Source organism: Poromitra crassiceps, assembly GCF_964638095.1.
Source record: "Poromitra crassiceps genome assembly, chromosome: 23".
NCBI lineage: Eukaryota > Metazoa > Chordata > Actinopteri > Beryciformes > Melamphaidae > Poromitra > Poromitra crassiceps.
The window spans coordinates 17661738-17682724 of record NC_139639.1 but is presented as its reverse complement, the minus strand read 5'-3'; the positions used below and the strand labels follow the sequence as shown (position 1 = coordinate 17682724).

At 43.4% G+C, this 20987-nt stretch overlaps 5 protein-coding genes across 6 annotated transcripts; 4 read left to right on the top strand and 1 right to left on the bottom strand.

Annotated features, from left to right (window-relative positions):
- The first annotated feature begins 852 nt into the window (after positions 1-852).
- Positions 853-9463, top strand: orc2 (origin recognition complex, subunit 2). 2 transcript variants are annotated; one of them, XM_083659231.1, is made up of 17 exons: positions 853-962; positions 1519-1590; positions 1726-1873; positions 2242-2328; positions 2462-2551; positions 2638-2669; positions 4433-4490; positions 4999-5180; positions 5287-5385; positions 5468-5577; positions 5938-6070; positions 6348-6444; positions 6581-6727; positions 7504-7675; positions 7781-7842; positions 7954-8072; positions 8650-9463. In XM_083659231.1, the coding sequence occupies exons 2-17, from the start codon at positions 1552-1554 to the stop codon at positions 8731-8733; spliced, it is 1659 nt and encodes a 552-aa protein (XP_083515357.1). In that variant the 5' UTR covers positions 853-962; positions 1519-1551; the 3' UTR covers positions 8734-9463. The 2 variants fall into 2 exon arrangements, with proteins under 2 accessions (XP_083515357.1, XP_083515356.1); XM_083659230.1 differs by having other exon boundaries at positions 1718-1873.
- A 130-nt stretch (positions 9464-9593) lies between these two features.
- cfap410 (cilia and flagella associated protein 410) lies at positions 9594-11757 on the bottom strand. The gene is made up of 7 exons (XM_083659239.1): positions 11561-11757; positions 11432-11450; positions 11286-11332; positions 10891-11120; positions 10668-10818; positions 10436-10535; positions 9594-10281 (listed from the first exon to the last, which is right to left on the bottom strand). Exons 1-7 carry the CDS (start codon positions 11635-11637, stop codon positions 10132-10134), a joined length of 774 nt encoding a protein of 257 aa, XP_083515365.1. The 5' UTR covers positions 11638-11757; the 3' UTR covers positions 9594-10131.
- Positions 11758-12063: 306 nt separating this feature from the next.
- rpl37a (ribosomal protein L37a) lies at positions 12064-14409 on the top strand. The gene is made up of 4 exons (XM_083658914.1): positions 12064-12087; positions 12712-12840; positions 13047-13129; positions 14248-14409. The coding sequence occupies exons 1-4, from the start codon at positions 12085-12087 to the stop codon at positions 14309-14311; spliced, it is 279 nt and encodes a 92-aa protein (XP_083515040.1). The 5' UTR covers positions 12064-12084; the 3' UTR covers positions 14312-14409.
- A 904-nt stretch (positions 14410-15313) lies between these two features.
- On the top strand, positions 15314-19035 carry pecr (peroxisomal trans-2-enoyl-CoA reductase). Its single transcript, XM_083658836.1, has 8 exons — positions 15314-15428; positions 15991-16124; positions 16344-16509; positions 16997-17078; positions 17192-17288; positions 17378-17488; positions 18057-18168; positions 18567-19035. The coding sequence occupies exons 1-8, from the start codon at positions 15317-15319 to the stop codon at positions 18647-18649; spliced, it is 897 nt and encodes a 298-aa protein (XP_083514962.1). The 5' UTR covers positions 15314-15316; the 3' UTR covers positions 18650-19035.
- A 179-nt stretch (positions 19036-19214) lies between these two features.
- Positions 19215-20942, top strand: ndufb3 (NADH:ubiquinone oxidoreductase subunit B3). Its single transcript, XM_083658771.1, has 3 exons — positions 19215-19272; positions 20493-20621; positions 20725-20942. Exons 2-3 carry the CDS (start codon positions 20494-20496, stop codon positions 20873-20875), a joined length of 279 nt encoding a protein of 92 aa, XP_083514897.1. The 5' UTR covers positions 19215-19272; position 20493; the 3' UTR covers positions 20876-20942.
- Positions 20943-20987: the final 45 nt, after the last annotated feature.

Genomic DNA, 20987 nt, shown 5'->3' with positions numbered 1-20987 from the left:
ACAATGAGTATTACCAAGTATACAGAAACCACAAATCCATAAAAATGTAGCCCAGGAAAGAATCTAGATGTGTAATGGTCTTATGGTAGAGACAGAATAGCTAAGTTTCAGTACATGTGCATATACTCTATATTGTTCAAACGAAATTCAGTGTCAATAAGATGTTCAGTTTTTGCAGCTTTCTCATTGAGGTAGCTATTATAGTATCAATGTACTTGAGTATCTTTGACAAAACAAAAGCTGTACACGATAATTATTCATCTATTTAAAGTCGCTTCTCTTCACTGATTAAAACCAAACAGTTATACTATACTTTCCTAACAGGAGGATTAATGAGACAAAGGGCCTCATGACAGTAAGATGCCAATATACAATGCACTGAACTTTCTAAACTGGCTTTAAAATGTTTTCAATTCTACAGACGGTCACCCCTATTTATGGTTTGCACTTTTGTTTTCGTTTCCCCCATAAATAAAACATCCTCCAGGCCAAGGGTCCGATGCAGAGATTGGAGAAACTACAGCTCCACTGATGTAGTTCTACTATGTGTCCACTAGATGGAAACATTAACCACATAACCAAGCACAGAGCACACAACCACGAACTACGTCCACTAACATAATTAACATAAAACACAGCATGATAACCTTTATCCTTTTTGGACACTGGACACTGGATTGATCCCGCATGGTGCCTCCAGTGCCCTCGCAGTGCAGGCGCTTGATATTTACATTCTTCTTCTTCTTCTGCTTCTTCTTCTTCTGTTCTGAACACGATATGCATCCTGGGAAATGGTGTTTTACTGAATACAACGTTGCGATTGGCTACCGTGCGACCTTTCACTTGTCACGTGGTTTAAAAACTTTGGAGGAAGGCGCGGAATCTGCTGTCACAAGTCGCACTAGTAGTTTAGCTCTCTAGTTTTGTTTACGTTTTCCTCAGGCGATATTGACACATATCAGGTAAATTACAGTAGGCTACTATTAAACTTTATAGCTACTTTTTGACAGTCAGTGTACTATCAGTGGACACATTTGTGATAATTGTTGCTGTTGGCTGCCATGTTTCCACAGGTTAGAGGCTGTAACGTTGGCGTGGTTAGCACTAATGCCATTATCATTATCATTGAATTAATGTTACAGTTTAACGTTATAACTCGACTGACGTCACTGACTGTACGTGTACAGTGACAAAAAGTCAGATCAAAAACATGGGGTGCGAAGTTCATGTCCAACGTGGGGGTTCCAGGGGGTCCCCGCAAACTGATAAACTTCGTCATTATTTCATTTACAAGTACCCAATTAGAGTGTAGAGGAATGACTGTTAGCTTTCTACAATACTGATATTTATGGAATTCTGCCAGACAAAATCAAAATCATATAGCTCTAACAACAAAAAAAAATATTCTCAGATTTGGGTCAGAGAGACAAGATCTCATCAAATGGGGGTCTTTGAAAAAGCCAGTGTAGATACTAGTTCCTAGCATCACTGATTGTAACATTAAATGTTTCCTTTTAGACATGAGTGTGTTGGAGGTGAAGTTCATCGGGGATGGAGATGTTGTTCAGCACATTGTGGACAAACAGGACGGTATGGAGAACTGTCACTTCGCTGCTGCTGCCAAAAGCACTCTTCTTTGTATGGACATGGTGAGCCTGGGCCTCTCTGTCTGTCTCACTGGCTGACTGCCTGTCTCTGTGTATAACTTTCTGTGAAGGTGTGCAGGGCAGCAGCGGAGCTGTTCAGAAGATGGTGACGTTAAAGAGCTCAGCCAGGCGACGGGTCGGAGAAGACGAAGAATGTGAGGATGATGAAGATGAAGTCTTTGATGAGCAGACCTACGTCCAGGCTCTCGGAGCAGACAACACAGAAGGTGAGTAACGGTAATACCTCTTTCACACCAAAAGGGTCCAACCAGAGTTATTCCCAGGTTGATTTGGGGGTATGAAAGGGTTTGGTGACCTACCTCGAGAGGTCACCAAACCAAACCTTTGTGAGTCATACGTTGTTGTTTGTTACTGAACCACCAGCATTCCAGCTTTATTTCCATCTCTCTTCTCTCTTTATCCATAATAGTAATAATGTGATACTCTTTTTCCTTGCCCCCCTTTATGGAGGTCAGATGCTTTTTAAATTTGTGGTCTCCAACATGAAGTTAAATAAAATAAAATAAATATACCCTGTTGCTACACTTGAGTGTGTGTATAGTGATATATGACATACTTTTTCTTGGCCTGACAGAAGGTGAGGAGAGTGTGTCTGGAGTGGCAGGAGGCTCTGTTTTCACCTTCCAGAAAATCAAACGCGCCCACAGCATGGCCCAGACAGGTGAGAACTCAACCGGACAGTCCGCCTCCACTGTAACTCACACTCTCTCTGACCCACACACAACATGCACTTTCTCTCATGTGTTATTATCAGATGATTCTCAACTCTTTTTCTTGTGTGTTTCGGTGTGCAGCGAGTGAATTGGCACGGACTCCTGGGAAAAGCGTAAGCTTCAGCACGTCCCCTGCCCTCGAACCCTCCACTCCCACCCGCGCAGGCCGCAGTGAGTCCCACACACGCACTCTCTGCTTGTTGAGTTGATCATATCTTACATCCATTTACAGCGAAGTCTGTTCTTTCTCTCTACAGACCACGGAAGTGAAAGCAGGACGCCACAGAGGGTGAGACAAAGGAACTTGTTTGTTTTGTCTCTCAAATACAAACAACATTGTGGTGATGCTGCCAAGCTGCCTTGTTGTTGTGGGCCTGTTCTCGGCGTAACCTCTGCTACTTCTTGTTATATGACAGCGTAACCTCTGCTACTTCTTGTTATATGACAGCGTAACCTCTGCTACTTCTTGTTATATGACAGTGTAACCTCTCCTACTTGGTATATGACAGCGTAACCTCTGCTACTTCTTGTTATATGACACCGTAACCTCTGCTACTTGTTATATGACAGCGTAACCTCTGCTACTTCTTGTTATATGACTATATGACAGCGTAACCTCTACTTCTTGTTATATGACAGCGTAACCTCTGCTACTTCTTGTTATATGACAGTGTAACCTCTGCTACTTCTTGTTATATGACAGCGTAACCTCTGCTACTTCTTGTTATATGACAGCGTAACCTCTGCTACTTCTTGTTATATGACACCGTAACCTCTGCTACTTGTTATATGACAGCGTAACCTCTGCTACTTCTTGTTATATGACTATATGACAGCGTAACCTCTACTTCTTGTTATATGACAGCGTAACCTCTGCTACTTCTTGTTATATGACAGCGTAACCTCTACTTCTTGTTATATGACAGCATAACCTCTACTTCTTGTTATATGACAGCATAACCTCTACTTCTTGTTATATGACAGCGTAACCTCTACTTCTTGTTATATGACAGCGTATCCTCTACTTCTTGTTATATGACAGCGTAACCTCTACTTCTTGTTATATGACAGCGTAACCTCTACTTGTTATATGACAGCGTAACCTCTACTTCTTGTTATATGACAGCGTAACCTCTACTTCTTGTTATATGACAGCGTAACCTCTACTTCTTGTTATATGACAGCGTAACCTCTGCTGCTTCTTGTTATATGACAGCGTAACCTCTACTTCTTGTTATATGACAGCGTAACCTCTACTTCTTGTTATATGACAGCATAACCTCTACTTCTTGTTATATGACAGCGTAACCTCTACTTCTTGTTATATGACAGCGTAACCTCTACTTCTTGTTATATGACAGCGTAACCTCTACTTCTTGTTATATGACAGCGTAACCTCTGCTGCTTCTTGTTATATGACAGCGTAACCTCTACTTCTTGTTATATGACAGCGTAACCTCTACTTCTTGTTATATGACAGCATAACCTCTACTTCTTGTTATATGACAGCGTAACCTCTACTTCTTGTTATATGACAGCGTAACCTCTACTTCTTGTTATATGACAGCGTAACCTCTACTTCTTGTTATATGACAGCGTAACCTCTGCTACTTCTTGTTATATGACAGCGTAACCTCTACTTCTTGTTATATGACAGCGTAACCTCTACTTCTTGTTATATGACAGCGTAACCTCTGCTACTTCTTGTTATATGACAGCGTAACCTCTACTTCTTGTTATATGACAGCGTAACCTCTACTTCTTGTTATATGACAGCGTAACCTCTACTTCTTGTTATATGACAGTGTAACCTCTGCTACTTCTTGTTATATGACAGCGTAACCTCTACTTCTTGTTATATGACAGCGTAACCTCTACTTCTTGTTATATGACAGTGTAACCTCTGCTACTTCTTGTTATATGACAGTGTAACCTCTGCTACTTCTTGTTATATGACAGCGTAACCTCTGCTACTTCTTGTTATATGACAGCGTAACCTCTACTTCTTGTTATATGACAGCGTAACCTCTGCTACTTCTTGTTATATGACAGGGCAAGAAGGTGCAGTTTGTCTCCACAACGCCCCACAGGCTCAGGAAGAGGCTGACAGGTGAGTTAGTATGTAATGGCAGTAGCTTCTGTGCATATTCCAGTATGTAAACCTAGACCAGTGCTCCCTAACCTTTTTTGGCTTGTGACCCCACTTTGACATCACAAAACTAGTGACCCCAGACATTCAAAACAGCTACTTTTTTGCTCAAATTAATTTGTTTTCGATCATGTAATAGTTTGTAATACCACGTTGCAAATAAACGTTCAATTTAGACCACATTTAGGCTATTTCATGTATTTTATTGTGGACGGCTGCCAGAGGCAGAATAGCCAGGACAAGCCACAGATCAGTGGATTAAACAATGAATAATGAACATTGAAAAAGAGCTACCGGTAAGTAGGCTACAAATATATTTTAAATTGTGTGTTTTCATTATAATAATAATTTGCATTGATCAATTACTAGAGATTTCAGGCGACCCCATCTGAATTCCATGCGACCCCACGGTTGGGAAAGCCTGACCTAGACTGTCGTTATATTATCTCAAGCTGTTTGGTGTTTCCAGGCCCCAGCTTGCGGTCAGACAGTGACAGCGAGCTGTCACCCTCGGACTCCGGAGAAGAGGAGGAGGAAGATAAGGAGGAGAAGGAACCCATGAAGCAGCCTAGAACGCCCAGTAAGGCCCAGTCTGCAGCTCTGTACAAGACTCCTGCCAAGAAGAGCAAGAACGCCCCAGAACCCAACCAGGTGTGTGTGTGTGTGTGTGTGCGTGCGCACGCGTGTGTGATTAACTGTACTCTATTACTTTATAATGCTATAATCTCTTCTTAAAACTGTCTTCTCTCCTGTCCAGCCCAGTCTGGTTGAAGAGTATTTTGAGGCCCACGGCAGTTCGAAGGTTTTGACATCAGACCGCACCCTCGAGCGTTTACACACCCCTAAACTCGACAGGGTCAGTATATCACAGCCAATTGTACATGTTCACGTGTGTTAAGCACACATTATTGAGATCCATTGTTATTTTGTGTTGCCAGGAGACGCTGTTCCGGCTGTTAGAAGGCAAGCCAGCCTGTTACTCAGCAGAGATCCAGCAGCTCCACAAAAAACACCAAAAGCACTTCAGTAAATGGATGCTACAGTTACAGTAAGTGTGGCTTGTGCTCATCCTCATCGCATGCATATATACTGCCGGGCCACACACATTGTTCTTTATGTTTTTTTTTTTTTTTTTTACTATTTTCAACCTTTTAGAATAATAGTAAAGGCATCAAAACTGCAATGACCAAAACAGTGTTAAACAAATCAAGGCTTTGAAAAGGAATTCATACTTAGGCATCAATGTCACTATTTATAATTGTCTAAGAAATGCATTTTAGCCATTTAAGCAGGAGACTTTAGATCAAAATGGCTTTATGATAATGAAAAACCAGAACGTTCAATCAGGCGTGTCCAAACATTTGACTGGTTTGGTCCTTGGTACGAGATGACGTGTGTGTGTCTGTAGGTTGGGCTTCAGTGTGCTGGTCTATGGTTTGGGCAGCAAGAAGGCTCTGCTGGAGGACTTCCGTGTGTCTCACTTGGCTCAAGAATTCCACCTGGTCGTCAATGGATTCTTCCCTTCCATTACTCTCAAATCCGTCAGTATACACACACACCTTTGCCTCTGTCACTATACACACACTTTTTCAATGAGCAAGTCAGTGTTTCCTCTGTATTCATTCATTTAGCAGCTGTGGAGCAAGAACGCAGTGTAAATCAGAAACAAAACTTGGAGCATAACCTACCTAGTAGTATAGTAATAGTGGAGCCACAAGCAAAATGAGCAAGTATTGATACAACTGGAAATTGATTTTATTACAGTCATTTGTATGTCTTCATCCATCAATGTACTACTGTATATGCTCTCAACTGCAGATCTTAAACGCCCTGACGTCCGAGGTTCTGGAGCACCAGGGAACTTTCCGAACGCCCTCAGACCAAATCCAGTACATCGCCCAAACCCTCAGAGACAGTGAGTGCCTAACATGTGCTGCAAAGAGTCTGTGTTATTACAAGATCAACGCACACATGTGAGAGGTATCAGGGGTTCCATGTTGTGTCGTGTCTACAGCTGAAGCATGCGTGTGTTTGTGTGTGCGTGCCCTCAGGCCCAGATCTCCATGTGTACCTGATAATCCACAACATCGATGGACCAATGCTCCGAGGAGAGAAGACCCAGAGTGCACTGGGGCAGCTGGCATCCCTTCCCAACCTGCACTTAGTGGCTTCTATTGACCATATCAATGCTCCACTGGGTAGGTGATTGGATCTGTGTTGATCTCAGTGTCATAAGAGCCCCTTTTCCACTGCCTATTCAAGGTGGGAAATCTTGCGCCATTATTCCGCCTCGCAGTCTTGTGTAAAAGTAACGAATACGGAATGGAGGGGGGATTAGCAATGGAGGTAGTAATAGTGCCAAATCTACGTCTGTGTAAAGAGGGTGAACCTGGCAAGACGGGACAGGGGTGTGTTGGGAGGCTTCATTCATAAAAATGATGGGGAGACTCAGGGGAATTCTAACAGCTCTGAGAATGAATTGTTAATATCAGAAATAAGTTAATCCAAGCATATAATATATTTAATATAATTCAATAGTGGGATCAAAGCAATGGGGGGAAAAAATGACTTGTTAATGCAGTGTCGTCTGTTGTACATTGTCTGATGCTGTTAAGTTACACGTCACGCCTCTTTTTATTCCGCAACCCTAACATGCACTCTAAAAGCACACACTGAGGAAATTTACACCTGGAATTAAAAGGCGTTTTCGGATCACAATCCAACCTCAATGCGTCTTGGGTGCATTTACACCTGTTCTTTCATGTGGTCAAGCACTATCCGATTGCAATCCGATCACCCAAAACCCATTTTAATGCCAGGTGTAAATTCCCTCACTGTTGCCGCGGTTGTTGGGTTCTGTGTAAAAAGGCAAAAGCCTTCTTTATAGCAATATTGCGGGATCTCTGTGTAAAAAGGGCTACTGTATTAGACGAAACATCTCCCAGCAACTGTAGCTTTTCTGTGTCTTCTTCAGTGTGGGACCAGTGTAAGCAGAGCCAGTTTAACTGGCTGTGGTGGGAGTGTGTGTCTTTCCAGCGCTACGCAGAGGAGACATCGTATGAAAACTCCCTCCTGGTGCAGCAGACTGGGGCTCTGGCTCTGTCCTCCCTCACGCACGTTCTTCGCAGCTTGACAACCAATGCAAGGTACGTACAACGCACAGACACACACTTCTTCAGTTAGACAATAATAAAAACTGTTAAGGTAAGGTACTCAATTTCTTCATGGCCATGTGTCCTGTCGTTTTGCAGAGGGATTTTCAAACTGCTGGTGGAATTTCAGCTGGAAAACAAAGACAACCCTTCATACACAGGTACACACACATGCTTCTAAAATGTCCCCCTGCCTAAAATATGACTATAATCCTATATGATCATTATGCTTTAATATCACCGCATTGTGTGACGGTGTGCACTGCTTGCAGGATTGTCATTCCAGGATTTCTACCAGCGTTGTCGAGAGGCGTTCCTGGTGAACTCTGACCTCACCCTGCGGACCCAGCTGACTGAGTTCAGAGACCACAAGCTGATTCGGACTCGCAAGGTTGGGCCCGCTCGAGTTCTCTCCATTATAAAGTTTCATTCAAACCCAATTTACTTAAAGCCCAAATCAGTAAGATTTTTTACATTTTTTACTGTAATACAAGAGCTTTTTAGTCATAGGACATGGTAGATTGACTTGTAATAGGGAGACTCTCGACTTTATTTATCCCACACCGCCCTCCATTGGCCAGCCCTGGGACTAAGCAGTTTGTCTGCCACGTCCCGTGGCAATAAAAAAAAAAAAAAAAAGGATGCGCGCATGCGCTGTACAGTGGAAGCGTTGTCTTCATGAAAACAAGGAAGTAACTCGATTCAGATTTGCTACGAAAATGATGTTTCACGGAACTATGGATTATTATTTCATCACGTGGTGAGTACCCGATGTCACAACATGTACATAGAGCTTTCTGGCGCTGTGTTTTGTTGACTTTGAACGGCGATATCGTTATCGATACTATTGCACCCAGAGGGCGCAGTTTCTCCAATAGCAAAACTTGGAAAACTTGCTGAATGGGGCTTTAAGGTGGCGCTTGTTGCAAGGTAGCCCATTTGACAATTACTCCGATATGATTTTCCAGGGTGCAGATGGGGTGGAGTACCTGGTGGTTCCCGTGGAAACAAGCACATTGATGGATTTCCTGGAGAAGGAGGAGGGCGAATGAGAAGAAGAGTGCTTAGATTACCTTTGAACTACTATCATTGGCCCAATCCAAATATCCGGACTTCACCACACTTGCAGACTCACATTCCCGGGAAGTCTGCAAGCACTGAGGGCTGTCTAAATCCACATTCCATCCAGTCCACAAGCGGCCTCAAGCAGACTTTCTGCAGACCTCCAGAGTCCACTTGTGGTGCAGACTTCACTATTTAATTACCCCACAGTTCATTACAAATAGAGACATCATGATGTGGTTTTTCGACTCGCCGAACAAAATGACAAAAATAACTTACTATGAATGCGTGAAACAATTACTTCATTAAAGTTAGTTGAATCATATAGGCCATAAACAATATTCAACCACATCATGACACAAAATATAGAGGTAAGCAGTCTTGCCCTCGCAGACTTGACGTGATGACATTGAACACGTCACAGACAGTAGGTATGACTGAATTGCACAAGTCTGGGGGTGGATTGGGCTTCAGTCTATGCAGGCTGCAGACTACCATGTAGTTTCCTGTGTCCCAGGTCAGCACCACCTGCATGTGCCGAAATGCTAAGAAAGCAAAGTGACATAAGGGATACCGGTAATCTGGTTGTATTGGTGTCACTGCGAGGAAAGCCCAACTGTGGTTTGTTTACAGAAGACAGGAGCTCACCTCAGTCACTGCACAGTTTAAGGAAAAGCTTCTGAATCTACTGGTGAAATGTTTCAACTTGTTCGAAATGCCCCTTTGTAGCACTGTAGAATTCATATTGTACTGTATAATGTGATGTGTCTTGTCTGTAAATGAAATCAACAGTAAAAATTTGTATTGCAGTTTTCCTCTTTATTTACACAAATAGGTACAATGTCTTATTTACATTTAGCAAAACTTACATTCTTTCGCTTTTGAAAAGGCAGGGAATGATTCACTAGTCCTCTGCAGACCGAAAAAAGGACTGTGGGGTCACTGAAATGGAAACGGACATGCATTTTGCAGCGGGCAGCAGGTTAGTGCAGAGGGAGTAACGAGTTTGGCCTCGAGTGCATGTCATGAAATGGACCAGCGTTGAATGTCAGGCGTTTTCTGTCTTTAGTGAGTCTTGTGTCTCTGTGTCGAGTGTGTATGTCTGGAGTCTGTTCTGGGATCAGTGTTGAATGTCAGGGGTTTTCTGTCTGCAGTGAGTCTTGTGTTTCTGTGTCGAGTGTGTACGTCTGGAGTCTGTTCTGGGATCAGTGTTGAATGTCAGGTGTTTTCTGTCTGCAGTGAGTCTTGTGTTTCTGTGTCGAGTGTGTACGTCTGGAGTCTGTTCTGGGATCAGTGTTTAATGTCAGGGGTTTTCTGTCTGCAGTGAGTCTTGTGTTTCTGTGTTGAGTGTGTACGTCTGGAGTCTGTTCTGGGATCAGTGTTGAATGTCAGGGGTTTTCTGTCTGCAGTGAGTCTTGTGTTTCTGTGTTGAGTCGTGTGTACGTCTGGAGTCTGTTCTGGGTTGCTGTGTGTACGATGTGAAGCTCCTCTTCATCCAGATCCCTCAGCAGCAGCAACAAGGCTTCAAGAGTGTGTGACTGAAAATACAATAAGAGTCATCAGTTACTACTTACATTACATATTAACCGGCATGAATCTCTAGTGCAGTTTGGAGCAAGCAACAATCACTCATTTAGGTTAGGAGCATTGCTCGCAGACAAAACACAAATACACATTTTGAGTGTGTGCTACCTTTGTGGTAGATCTTTTGGTTTCTCTGGTTAATGGAGAAGTAAGTGAGGGGAACTTGTCTCTGGGTAGAGGCTTCATCCCCAACTGTTCCCTGATTTTACTACAAAAGCAGGAGTAAATAGTTATTTTTATTTGCATTATTATTAGAAATGTCTACATTCGCTTGATGTGTTATTTTCAGCGTACAACATGTTTTTTCGGTGAGTGTTAATGTCTCTCTATGGGGGCTTACTTGGTCTCCTCCATGTTGTAGTTGAGGGCATCATTCTCTGTCTCCGTGTCCACCAGTCCATTGGTGGAAAGCTGGTTTTGCACCGTGGCGGGCGGTGTGGTGACCTCTTCCCCCTCCACAAGAGCGAGTGCAACCTCCTCCTCTGTCACTACTGCACACAAACAAACACCTTACTGTATATGATTCACATATCAGTGCTATAAGAGTGGCAGTGCAAACTCACCTTGGTTGTCCAGCTTCTGTAGGTGGGGCAGGCAGCGGAGAACGGTGAGCCGGTATTGATTAGAGTCGGTTCCGCAACAGGGGTTCTCAGCCAACCAGAGCACTTTGAGGTGCGTCAGCGGGCGCAGATGGGACAGCTCAGAGAGGGAGGGCACCATGTTCCTCCTCAGGTAGAGCTCACACAGAGAGAGGCAGCCAGCCAGAGGAGAGAGAGACAAGATGCTGTTGACACTGCAGAGAGAGTCAGAGAACACCATGTACATGATTTATGAATTATGATGCTTCGGTACACTGTAACTGTGGGTGGATTGTGTGTATGTGTGTGTGTGTGTGTGTGTGAGAGAGAGAGCAATGATGCAAATAAAAACCAATACAAAACAGACGCTTAATACTAACCTCAGTGTCAACACCTCAATGTTGGGTATTTGAGAGAAGATGGAAATCTGCAGAGAGAGGAAAAGGAAACAGTAAAAAATGTAAGTGTATGAATAGTGGATTCAGGGTCTGACAAATTAATATCAATCAAAGGGATTAATACTCACATCAGTCAGGTTGCATCCCCTGCAAAAGTAAAAAATAGAAGAGAAAACAAGCTGTAAATCTCAGCCTCCATCAACAGCATGTAGAACCACAACCAGTACAGCTAAACGTGTTAAAATATTCCCACCTACCAGCAGTTAAGTTTCTTCACGCTGTCCAAGTCAGAGGCCTTGGCCTTAGCTAGGACCAGTTTCCGTGTTAGCTTCATATTATACCACGTGGAGCGTCTCCAGAGAATATGTTCGATGCACGATATCCTTCCAAAATATTCTTAATAATAGAGTCCGCATTACATTAAGTTAAATGGACAAAAATGACACTTCATCACAAACGCTGCACTCCAGCAGGGATGTTGACGTTCACACGGCACGATTGCGCATGCGCGTGGGTCCACTGAAGCGTCCTTAGTTACCTGGTTAACACCTAAAACTTGCTTATACCGACAGATTAATTTCGTAACCCCATATGTAACAATGACACTTTCATCGCGCTTGTAATTAACCGTGAAATAGGGAGAGCGAACGTTTCTTTTTGTTGTTAATTTGGACCAACAGGCTCTAGCCTCAAAGTCCCATAATGCAGCGCGCAACGAACTGGGTAAATCGCGCATGCGCGCTAAGCAATCCCTCTTTGGACCTACGTCTCCACTGATAGAATGGTGAGCCCGAATGTCCACTTCCGAATCCATATGAATCTAACAGATTCTATGCTATAAATGAAATGTTCACATATTCTAGGGCTTCATTATGTCCTTTTTAATCAGACCTACGTCTCATTTGTGTTGATTTAGTGATAGAGCCGACAAGAAAAAGGATATTTTCAAGTCCCGTAGAGAGAGAGAGCAATGGCTGCCCGCAGTGCGCCTTTTAGCTTACCCAGGCAGGCTAGTAGTTAGCTACGTTAGCTTTCTACTGAACGAATATAGAGGGATGGCAGTTGTAAAGCTGGCTGACAATATACATGAGTCTTCCTCTGGACTTACTGTTGTATAAACTAATCTCCCCAAACCTAGTGCTGGGTTGTTAAAATTGGCGTAACGTTATGCTAGCTAGTTTAGCATGAGGAAGATTGTAGCTTAGCGTTAGCACATAACCGATGCCGACAGGAACGTTTATAGTTGTCAGTGGCTACATTTGCAATGATTTGTGACTGCATAGCTCTGCCTCCAAGGGCCGACATGTCAATAGCAGTCGGTCAGGGGATCAGAAATGTCATCTTTCTTTGCTAACGTAACAGCACACCGATATTAATGGTCCATGTTGTGACTTCATGTTATCCCCAGGCCAAGCGCACCAAGAAGGTGGGGATCGTTGGGAAATACGGCACGCGTTATGGCGCGTCGCTGAGGAAGATGGTGAAGAAGATTGAAATCAGCCAGCATGCCAAGTACACCTGCTCCTTCTGTGGCAAGGTAAGGACAGTCCTGGGAATTGACCAATTATACTGAATTTATGTCATTGACTATTGTATAGAAAGTAGTGGGCAAGGTCAACAATACAGCCCTGCAGCAGATGGCCCAGATCTGACTGTGATAATACACAAATAGATGATGTGCACATCTTCACTAACTGATTTCCTAGTGGTGCTGCTATTTATGTATTGTGTACATCTTTACAGACCAAGATGAAGAGGAGGGCTGTGGGTATCTGGCACTGCGGGTCCTGCATGAAGACCGTGGCTGGAGGAGCCTGGACCTACAAGTAGGTTTCCTCTTGCTTGCTGTGATTTTTAACATCTACCTTCCTCTGGCGACACCAGCTCACCCAAAGTGGTTTCTAGTTAAAGCTTTTGTGGAGGTCATAATTGTATGTGGATTTTGTATTAAAGCTCATGTTTGTTTGAATGGGGGCTGCTCTTTCTGGTGTCCCAGTTTGTCCCACTTGGGAGCATTAAGCATAAAGCAATGCTCCCAGTCCCAAGTGGGAATTTGAATGAGAAATGAAGCAAGAATGTATCCGCTGAGGAAAAAGCTGCCCACTGCTCCTGACCTGCCCATGGGGGACAATGAGCCAGGATGGGAGAAAAGCAGAGGATACATTTCACAGTGCTGTTTAGGAGCGTGTGTGTGCAAGCCACCGTGCCCGTGTGGGTGCATGCCTTTGTGAAGATGGTTTGTGACTAATAAACGGGTTGGTCGATCAAGATGGAATGCACAATTACACCTATAGATAGACATCTTCAAGCAGAACTGATATTCTACCCCTGGCTTTAGCTTAATGTTTATGATCTACTTCAAAAGCTGTCGAAGAGGGAACTAATCAAGGCTCTAAATATATAAAGTAATCACATTGTGGATTGATCAAGGATGTGATGAGCACAAAAGCTGAGAATATTGTAATCTCCCATTTTAAGTGTTGCTGTTTTACAAACTGAAATTCTGATTTATAGACTACCAAAGCTTCTACACAATGGTTTTATTCATTTTAATGCCAGCAGGTGGTATTAAGGATATTATCCACATGAATCACCCACATTTTTGTCTAAGGTCTCTATAGAAATGGAGCAACGCCTAGCAATTTTTCTGACATTGTGCCTTAGTTGGTATTTTCTGTTTGGGAAAGACCATCTGATGTTCTAAAGTAAAACCATGTTCTGTTTGGGAAATACCAGCTCATATTCTAAAGCGAAACTATCAAAGGTAATAGAAATGTTTTGTGTCGTTTTGGGATGGATTGTCCCATAGACATGAATAATAGGCATTCAACAAGCGATGGTGAGGCAAATTTGGAGATGGGTTTATTTTGGTTATGGATGTGTATTAGTTAAACTGGCCCCTGTGTATGAACTGCCATTAACGCTTTGTTTTTCTTTTTTACAGCACAACGTCCGCTGTCACAGTCAAGTCTGCCATCAGGAGGCTGAAGGAGTTGAAGGACCAGTAAACCAGTGCAATAGTCGCTGGTGAAATGGGGACTTTTGTATAGTTTAACCAATCTGGATATTGCATCACCATCTTAAAATAAAGCAGTCTGGAGCGGAATCCTGTGTTTTGTCTTGTTTTATAATGTAGTGCTGAAAAACGTGTGCTGAAACTACAAGAAGCTGTACCATCTCACCGACCCTGCACGAGGAAGAAGACTTCAGAGCATTCCATTAATTTAGCCATTTCAAAGAAGTGCTTAAAAATATATTTACGATCAGTACAGTTTTCCCTGGATGTAATTTATTTGACATAACTGTACTGTAAGGGGAAGGGAAATGTGTGAAGATGATAAAATACTGTTTGTGAAATATCTGGTTTACGCCAGTATCCCAGTTGCACCTTTTCTCCTTGCCTGCATTTTTGTGGTAGACTGCATAGGCTGCTCACTGCTTGCTTCTGTTGCATTTGAATAAGCCATACAATTTATGGGTTATTCACACCTTAATCACAAAAGTGTGCTGTATTTTCCACTGTTAAAAACTTGACCACCCAGGTTCAAGCCCCTTGTTGCCAAACATCCGCTCTGCTGCAGTGCCCTTGAGCAAGTCACTTAAACCTTACCAGATGGAAGGATACTTTTATGAAGTTGACTTAACTGAAAGGGAAGGAGGGGGCACAATTTATATTTCCTGTGGGGAAGAATGGAATGGACACTTCACGGGGGTCATTTTGTGTCGAAAAGGCAGAATGAACAGGTGTAAGCAAAACACAAATGAGGGTTTACAAATTCCAATCATGGAAGTTGGAAACCCTCATTAGTGTTTTGCTTGCACCTGTGTTTACCCTAACCTGACGCTGCCAGATGGATGTAGGTTCCTTCACATTTGTTGCATTGTGAATTTGTGAACTCTACCGCCCCATCTGGCGGAGTCAGGATATGTTTACCCTGCCTTTTGGTGTACATTTGCCTAAATCCACCAGAGGGCGCAATGTTAGTTTCTCAGTAGACGATCAAGAAACAAACATGGCGTCCTCCAGTGTTTTCAGGTCGGGTCTGTTTAACCATAAAGTCGCAATAGTAACGGGTGGAGGCACTGGAATCGGTAAAGCAATCTCGACAGAGCTGCTGGAGCTGGGTAAGCTTGTTAAAGCCATGACTGCAAAGCCCGAGTCCTTATTGTCATTCACAGTACGCTACAGCGGAGGACTACGAGCCAGCAGAAGCAGAGCCAAGTGAACTTTAGCACAGACTTCATTCAGACGGGGGGAGGAGGGGGGGGGGCTGTTTCATCTGGATTTGGGACACTAGTTTTTCCATCACTGGATAACGACAACATTTCGGTCTGATCTTTGCCAGCGTAACTGGCTCTGGCCTTATATGCCCTTACAGTGAAATGCTTGCCAGTCTCCAGACATCAGTTGAACTTGGGCAAGGCACGGTTTGGCACTTCCACTGTGATTCCGTGCTATTTATCATTATAATAGAGAGAAAATAATATTATGCAGCAGCCATCTCCACGAAAAAAAGGGCCAAAACTACTTCCAATAATCACGATGAATCCGCCTTTTGGCCCCAGAAAGCGACAATAAAGCATTTGAAGTTTTGATGGTACATTTTAGATGCAAAAGTTAGTAAGCTGACACCCCTGGTGACATGTTGAGATGAGTGCTACAGTCTTTGTGCACTGTTGTGTTCAGGCTGCAGTGTGGTGATTTCCAGCAGAAAGGCAGAGAAGCTGGAGGCAGCGGCAGAGGAGATGAAACAAAAAATCCCTCCCTCCAGTCCTGCATCGGTCACTCCCATACCATGCAACATCCGCAGCGAGGAGGAGGTTGGCCCTCCCACACACACATGCCACAATGGAAACAAGTCCTATTGTGTATTCATTCCTGTGCATTTTTTTTATATATATATTGGTGTATGGGTTTTATCTCTTCATTGTGTATTTTTTAACATTGTCATAAATAAATTAAATTCGTTCATTCCAATTCCTGCATGCATGTGGCTGTGGGTGACCTGTACAAACTTGTGGTTGTGTTATGTGTGGCAGGTGAAGACGCTCGTGTCGTCGGTGTTGCAGCGCTACGGGCGGATCGACTTCCTGGTGAACAACGGAGGAGGTCAGTTCACCAGCCCGGCAGAGCACATGACCTCCAAAGGCTGGAAGGCGGTCGTTGACACCAACCTGACTGGGACCTTCCACTGCTGCAAGGAAGGTGTGTAGGTGTGTGTGTGTGTGTGTGTGTGTGTGTGTGTGTGTGTGTCATCATGGACATATTCACTGACACCTGCAACTGTTTCCTGAACTAGCTCTTATCCCCTGCCTGTCTGCTCCGACTGTTTTGTTTTGTTTGCTCTGTCTGTCTTGCCATGTTTTAACTGTGTTTTAACTTGTGTTTTAATTTGTTCTAAGTAACTTTGTATTTATTTTATCCCCTACCCTACCCCCTATCCCTCAAAAGGATGTGCCTTCTGCCAGGTCGCCATTGTAAATAAGAATTTGTTCTTAATTACTTGCCCGGTTAACCCATTGATACCTGATGCAGCATTTGCGTGTATATCCCTCATTTGTGTGTGTATCCCTGCATCGGGTATCAATGGGTTAAATAAAGGTTAAATAAAATAAAATAAAATAAAAAGTGTGTGTTTTGGGTCAGAGTCAATGGTCAGAGTCTGTTCAAAGTGTGTGCTTTCTCCCCACAGTCTACACTGCATGGATGAAAGAACATGGAGGGGTCATCGTCAACATCATCGCCGACATGTGGAAGGGTTTCCCGGGCATGGCGTAAGCGGCATACACACTCGCCACCATCCAGTGTCTCACACACACACACACACACACACACACACTTTCCGTCTCACTGAAACGCCGTCCCTCCCCTCTCCCTGCCCCGGCAGCCACACAGGAGCGGCGAGGGCTGCTGTGGACAACCTGACTAAGAGCCTGGCCATCGAGTGGGCGGCCTCAGGAGTCCGGGTCAACGCCATCGCACCTGTACGTATACAACAGTAGGTCATGAGGTAGAGGAGAATCAGGTTGGGAGTGTTTTTGTTAATTTCACTCTGTGTTTGTACCCGATGCAGGGCACCATCTTTTCCAAGACTGCGATGGAGAACTACAAGGATTTTGGGGCAACGCTGTTCAAGATGTCCATTCCCTTCAGCCCGGCAAAAAGACTGGGAGTGCCGGAGGAGGTGAGTGACCTGATGAGTGACACACATAATACACAAGTCAAGTTTTTAATTCAGGGGAGCTCAACCTTTTGTAATTCAAGGTAATTCAATTAATTTCACTGAGGTTCATTGAAATACATTCTACTTCCTTCCACCTACATTCCAGCCTGATATTCCAATTTTGACTTGACTCCAGCCCTGATTCCTACCTTTGGTCCCCAGATGCACTATACAGGTTGCTGACAGCCATGGAAAACCATGGAAAAGTAATGGATTGATTGAGTTTGACCAGACCTAGAGAAGTTATACATGTGATTACATATCCAGGGATATGTTTAAACGTAATAGAAGTTTTATATTTTGTCCAATCAGTCAGATCCCAAGTCCTATGATGTACCCATCCAACATAAAACATGGGACATTTGAATGAACCATTTAAAAAAAAAAGTACAAATGTAGGATTGCTCTTATTGTACCTGACACTGTGTCATGGTCATGGACATTACCATGGTCATGGAAATCATGGACATTGATGCTTTGTGTCAGTGTATCTTTCTCTCTCAATCTTCACTTGTGTTTGTGTATTCAGATTTCTCCGGCAGTGTGTTTCCTGCTCTCTCCTGCTGCCTCGTACATCTCTGGAGCCACGCTGAGGGTCGATGCAGGACAGAGTCTGTACCACTCCATGTGGGAGATACCCAGTATGTACAGCCTGCTAACACATGCATGCAGCCACTATTTCATCTTTGCGTGATATATACAGAGTGTGTGTGTGTGTGTGTGTGTGTGTGTGTGTGTGTGTGTGTGTGTGTGTGTGTGTGTGTGTGTGTGTGTCAGTCAGTCAGACTCTGTATGCTTGTATTCGGAAGCCTGGGCCATGTACATAAATTAACCATTAGTCGTCTGACTAAGAGCAAAGCCAAACAGCTTGCCAATTACTGCTCTGTTTCAGCTGTTATAGGCAACCTGGCTGTGCGGAGCAGAAGGTGCTATGCCCATGAATTGTCTAACCTGTTATATTTGATTCCCTATAAGTTTAATATAATTTGTGGACTCAAATAAATAATTCAAATGTGTGTGCGTGTGTGTGTGTTTCCAGACCACAGCGCATGGCCCGAGGCTCCAGAGGGGGAGAACCTGGACAGTCTGAGGGACCTGCTCAACCCTAAAAGCAAACTCTAACACACTTTAAGGACAGTGACCAAGACCAATGCACACACACACTCTGAAAACAAGCATTGTGGACACTGGGCCATTGTGCCATTGACTATAATCTATTATGTATCATGCTGTATCATGTAGATAATTGTATATAATTCATTAATTCACTCTCTCTGTGTGTGTGTGTGTGTGTGTGTGTGTGTGTGTGTGTGTGTGTGTGTGTGTGTGTGTGTGTGAGAGAGAGAGTGAGTGAGAGAGAGATTAATTTATCTGAATATTGAGTTAGAATTAATGCTTCAAATTGTATCACTTGTAGATGATATTCACAAGTTGTGAATATCATCTGTGCCACAAACTGAATGAATGTCTGCCTAGGCAGCCCTACTGGCCTTAAACAGACTTTCTTAATAAATTATGATGAAACAGCTACTGCCTCAAATGTATCTTAATAATAAACAATAATAACTCGTGAGTGGATATTTGTAGTTGCAAAAATGCATGGCATGGCTGCACTGCTGCTATGATTCAAACCGCATCACAAGCCACCGATTTTTGTCCTGAATGCTTGCCGTAGTTTTGCCGTAGAACAGTGCTGGTTGTCGCAATCTTTCTTGTAGCCGCAGAGGTCACAACAAAACATCCAGGTAACTTCCTTTTCTCTATAAAATCGTGAATGTCTGGCTTGTTGGTTTACCGCAGTGTTTCGCATTACTATATCTTTTTTTGTTTGTGAGTTAACAATTTTGCTGAACAATGCTACTATTGCTACCGTGAACTATCTAGCGTTAGCTAGGGTTAGGTACTGTTTTGGTAGCACTAAATTACTGGCCCATCTTGTCACTGACATTCCTTTAATCTATATCGTTTTAGAGTCCTGAAAGGGCTAGGTAGGAGGCACCAAACAGCGGTGTTCCTTTGCCTTTATTTAGAGGAATGTCAGGTGCCTCCCAGCGCCCAAAGAGCTACCTGGCTGGCCTGTCACAATTGTCCATTTAAAGTAACGTTTTCTTACGTTACGACCATTTCAAACAACGTTACTGAACAAAAATATAAACAACACTTTTTTGCTCACAATTTTTCACGATTTGAAATAAAAGAAGAACTAAGAATTTTTCTGTGTACACAAAACAAAAGGTTTATTTCTCCCAAATTTCGTTCACACATTTGTTTAAATCCGTGTTAATGAGCACCTTTGTCCAGATAATCCATCCACCTGACAGGCATGATATCAAGATGATGAATAAAAAACAGTTTGATTATTGCACAGGTGTGCCTTTGGCTGGTTACAATAAAAGGCCACTCTAAAATGTGCAGTTTAGTTGTATACATTTAATTATATGGACCTCACATAGGGCTACAGATGTATCTTTTTAAGACCAGTTAGTAACGTTCTCTGGTGATAAAGCTGCATATTTTAGAGTTGCCAAATTTGTGATAAAAATGTGAGAGAAAAAAGGCATTTTGTCTGCATAGAAAAAGTCATAGATCTTTTATTTCAACCCATGAAAAATGGGAGCAAAAACAAAAGTGCTTATATTTTTCGTTTCTATTATAGAGCAGTGGTTCTCAAAGACCTTTATAGAGCAGTGGTTCTCAAAGACCCAGGGGTCCTTGAGGGGATTCCAGGGGGTCCCCAGCAACAAGGAGACTCATTTATTTTCACTATACTGTAATTCCATCCACGAGTAATACAATGACAGAATGTATGACTATTTTGGGGTTCATACACTTATACAAACATAAGATGGGGGACCCTGGGGCAAAAAATCTTATCAAATGGAGGTCCACAGGCTAGTATAATGTGGAAACCCGTATCTACTGTTGTAGAGAAAAGCTCTGCATATTTTTTGTGGCTGATTTTTAGTATGGGGGGTGACCACGGCCACAGCAAGCTGTCCATGCCAGACTGGCGGCAGTGGAAGGTACAGGGAACACCGCTGGAGTTCACACAGCAGAGACTGGCAGCCAGGGGCCTCAAGGATCCGTGGGCACGGTCAGTATAATTCCACCTGAGCTGTATCTTTCCTATTGCTTTGCTTGTGATTGATTCCTGACATCTGCTCTCTCTCCTGTCCGTCTTGACTCTCCCCCTGCAGTAACGAGGCGTGGAGGTACTCCGGCGGCTTCGCTCGTGCTGTGACTCTGTCAGAAGTGTTGCTGAAAGGATTCAAGTGGGGCTTCGCTGCCTTCACTGTCGCCCTGGCTGTTGAATATGCCCTGTTCCCACCGAAGAAGGGTGGCCATTAGTGTCAGATGCTGTCCCCACACCCACCACACCACAATGGATTATAATTAAACTGTATTTTCTCCATCACATGGTTGTAGGCTTCTGTCTTCTTATTCTTGCCACCCTATCACC

Bases quoted from the DNA above. Each gene is read 5' to 3' on its own strand.
- orc2 (XM_083659230.1), top strand. From the start codon at position 1,521: ATGAGTGTGTTGGAGGTGAAGTTCATCGGGGATGGAGATGTTGTTCAG. The intron at 2,552-2,637 runs GTGAGTCCCACA...TTCTCTCTACAG, and splicing joins TCCCACCCGCGCAGGCCGCA to ACCACGGAAGTGAAAGCAGG. The intron at 8,073-8,649 runs GTTGGGCCCGCT...ATGATTTTCCAG, and splicing joins AGCTGATTCGGACTCGCAAG to GGTGCAGATGGGGTGGAGTA.
- cfap410 (XM_083659239.1), bottom strand. From the start codon at position 11,637: ATGAAGCTAACACGGAAACTGGTCCTAGCTAAGGCCAAGGCCTCTGAC. The intron at 11,121-11,285 runs GTTAGTATTAAG...CTCTCTCTGCAG, and splicing joins ATTGAGGTGTTGACACTGAG to TGTCAACAGCATCTTGTCTC. The intron at 10,819-10,890 runs GTGAGTTTGCAC...GTTTGTGTGCAG, and splicing joins ACAGAAGCTGGACAACCAAG to TAGTGACAGAGGAGGAGGTT.
- rpl37a (XM_083658914.1), top strand. The intron at 12,841-13,046 runs GTAAGGACAGTC...ACATCTTTACAG, and splicing joins CCTGCTCCTTCTGTGGCAAG to ACCAAGATGAAGAGGAGGGC. The intron at 13,130-14,247 runs GTAGGTTTCCTC...TCTTTTTTACAG, and splicing joins GGAGGAGCCTGGACCTACAA to CACAACGTCCGCTGTCACAG.
- pecr (XM_083658836.1), top strand. From the start codon at position 15,317: ATGGCGTCCTCCAGTGTTTTCAGGTCGGGTCTGTTTAACCATAAAGTC. The intron at 16,125-16,343 runs GTTGGCCCTCCC...TATGTGTGGCAG, and splicing joins ACATCCGCAGCGAGGAGGAG to GTGAAGACGCTCGTGTCGTC. The intron at 18,169-18,566 runs GTATGTACAGCC...GTGTGTTTCCAG, and splicing joins CTCCATGTGGGAGATACCCA to ACCACAGCGCATGGCCCGAG.
- ndufb3 (XM_083658771.1), top strand. From the start codon at position 20,494: ATGGGGGGTGACCACGGCCACAGCAAGCTGTCCATGCCAGACTGGCGG. The intron at 20,622-20,724 runs GTCAGTATAATT...CTCCCCCTGCAG, and splicing joins CTCAAGGATCCGTGGGCACG to TAACGAGGCGTGGAGGTACT.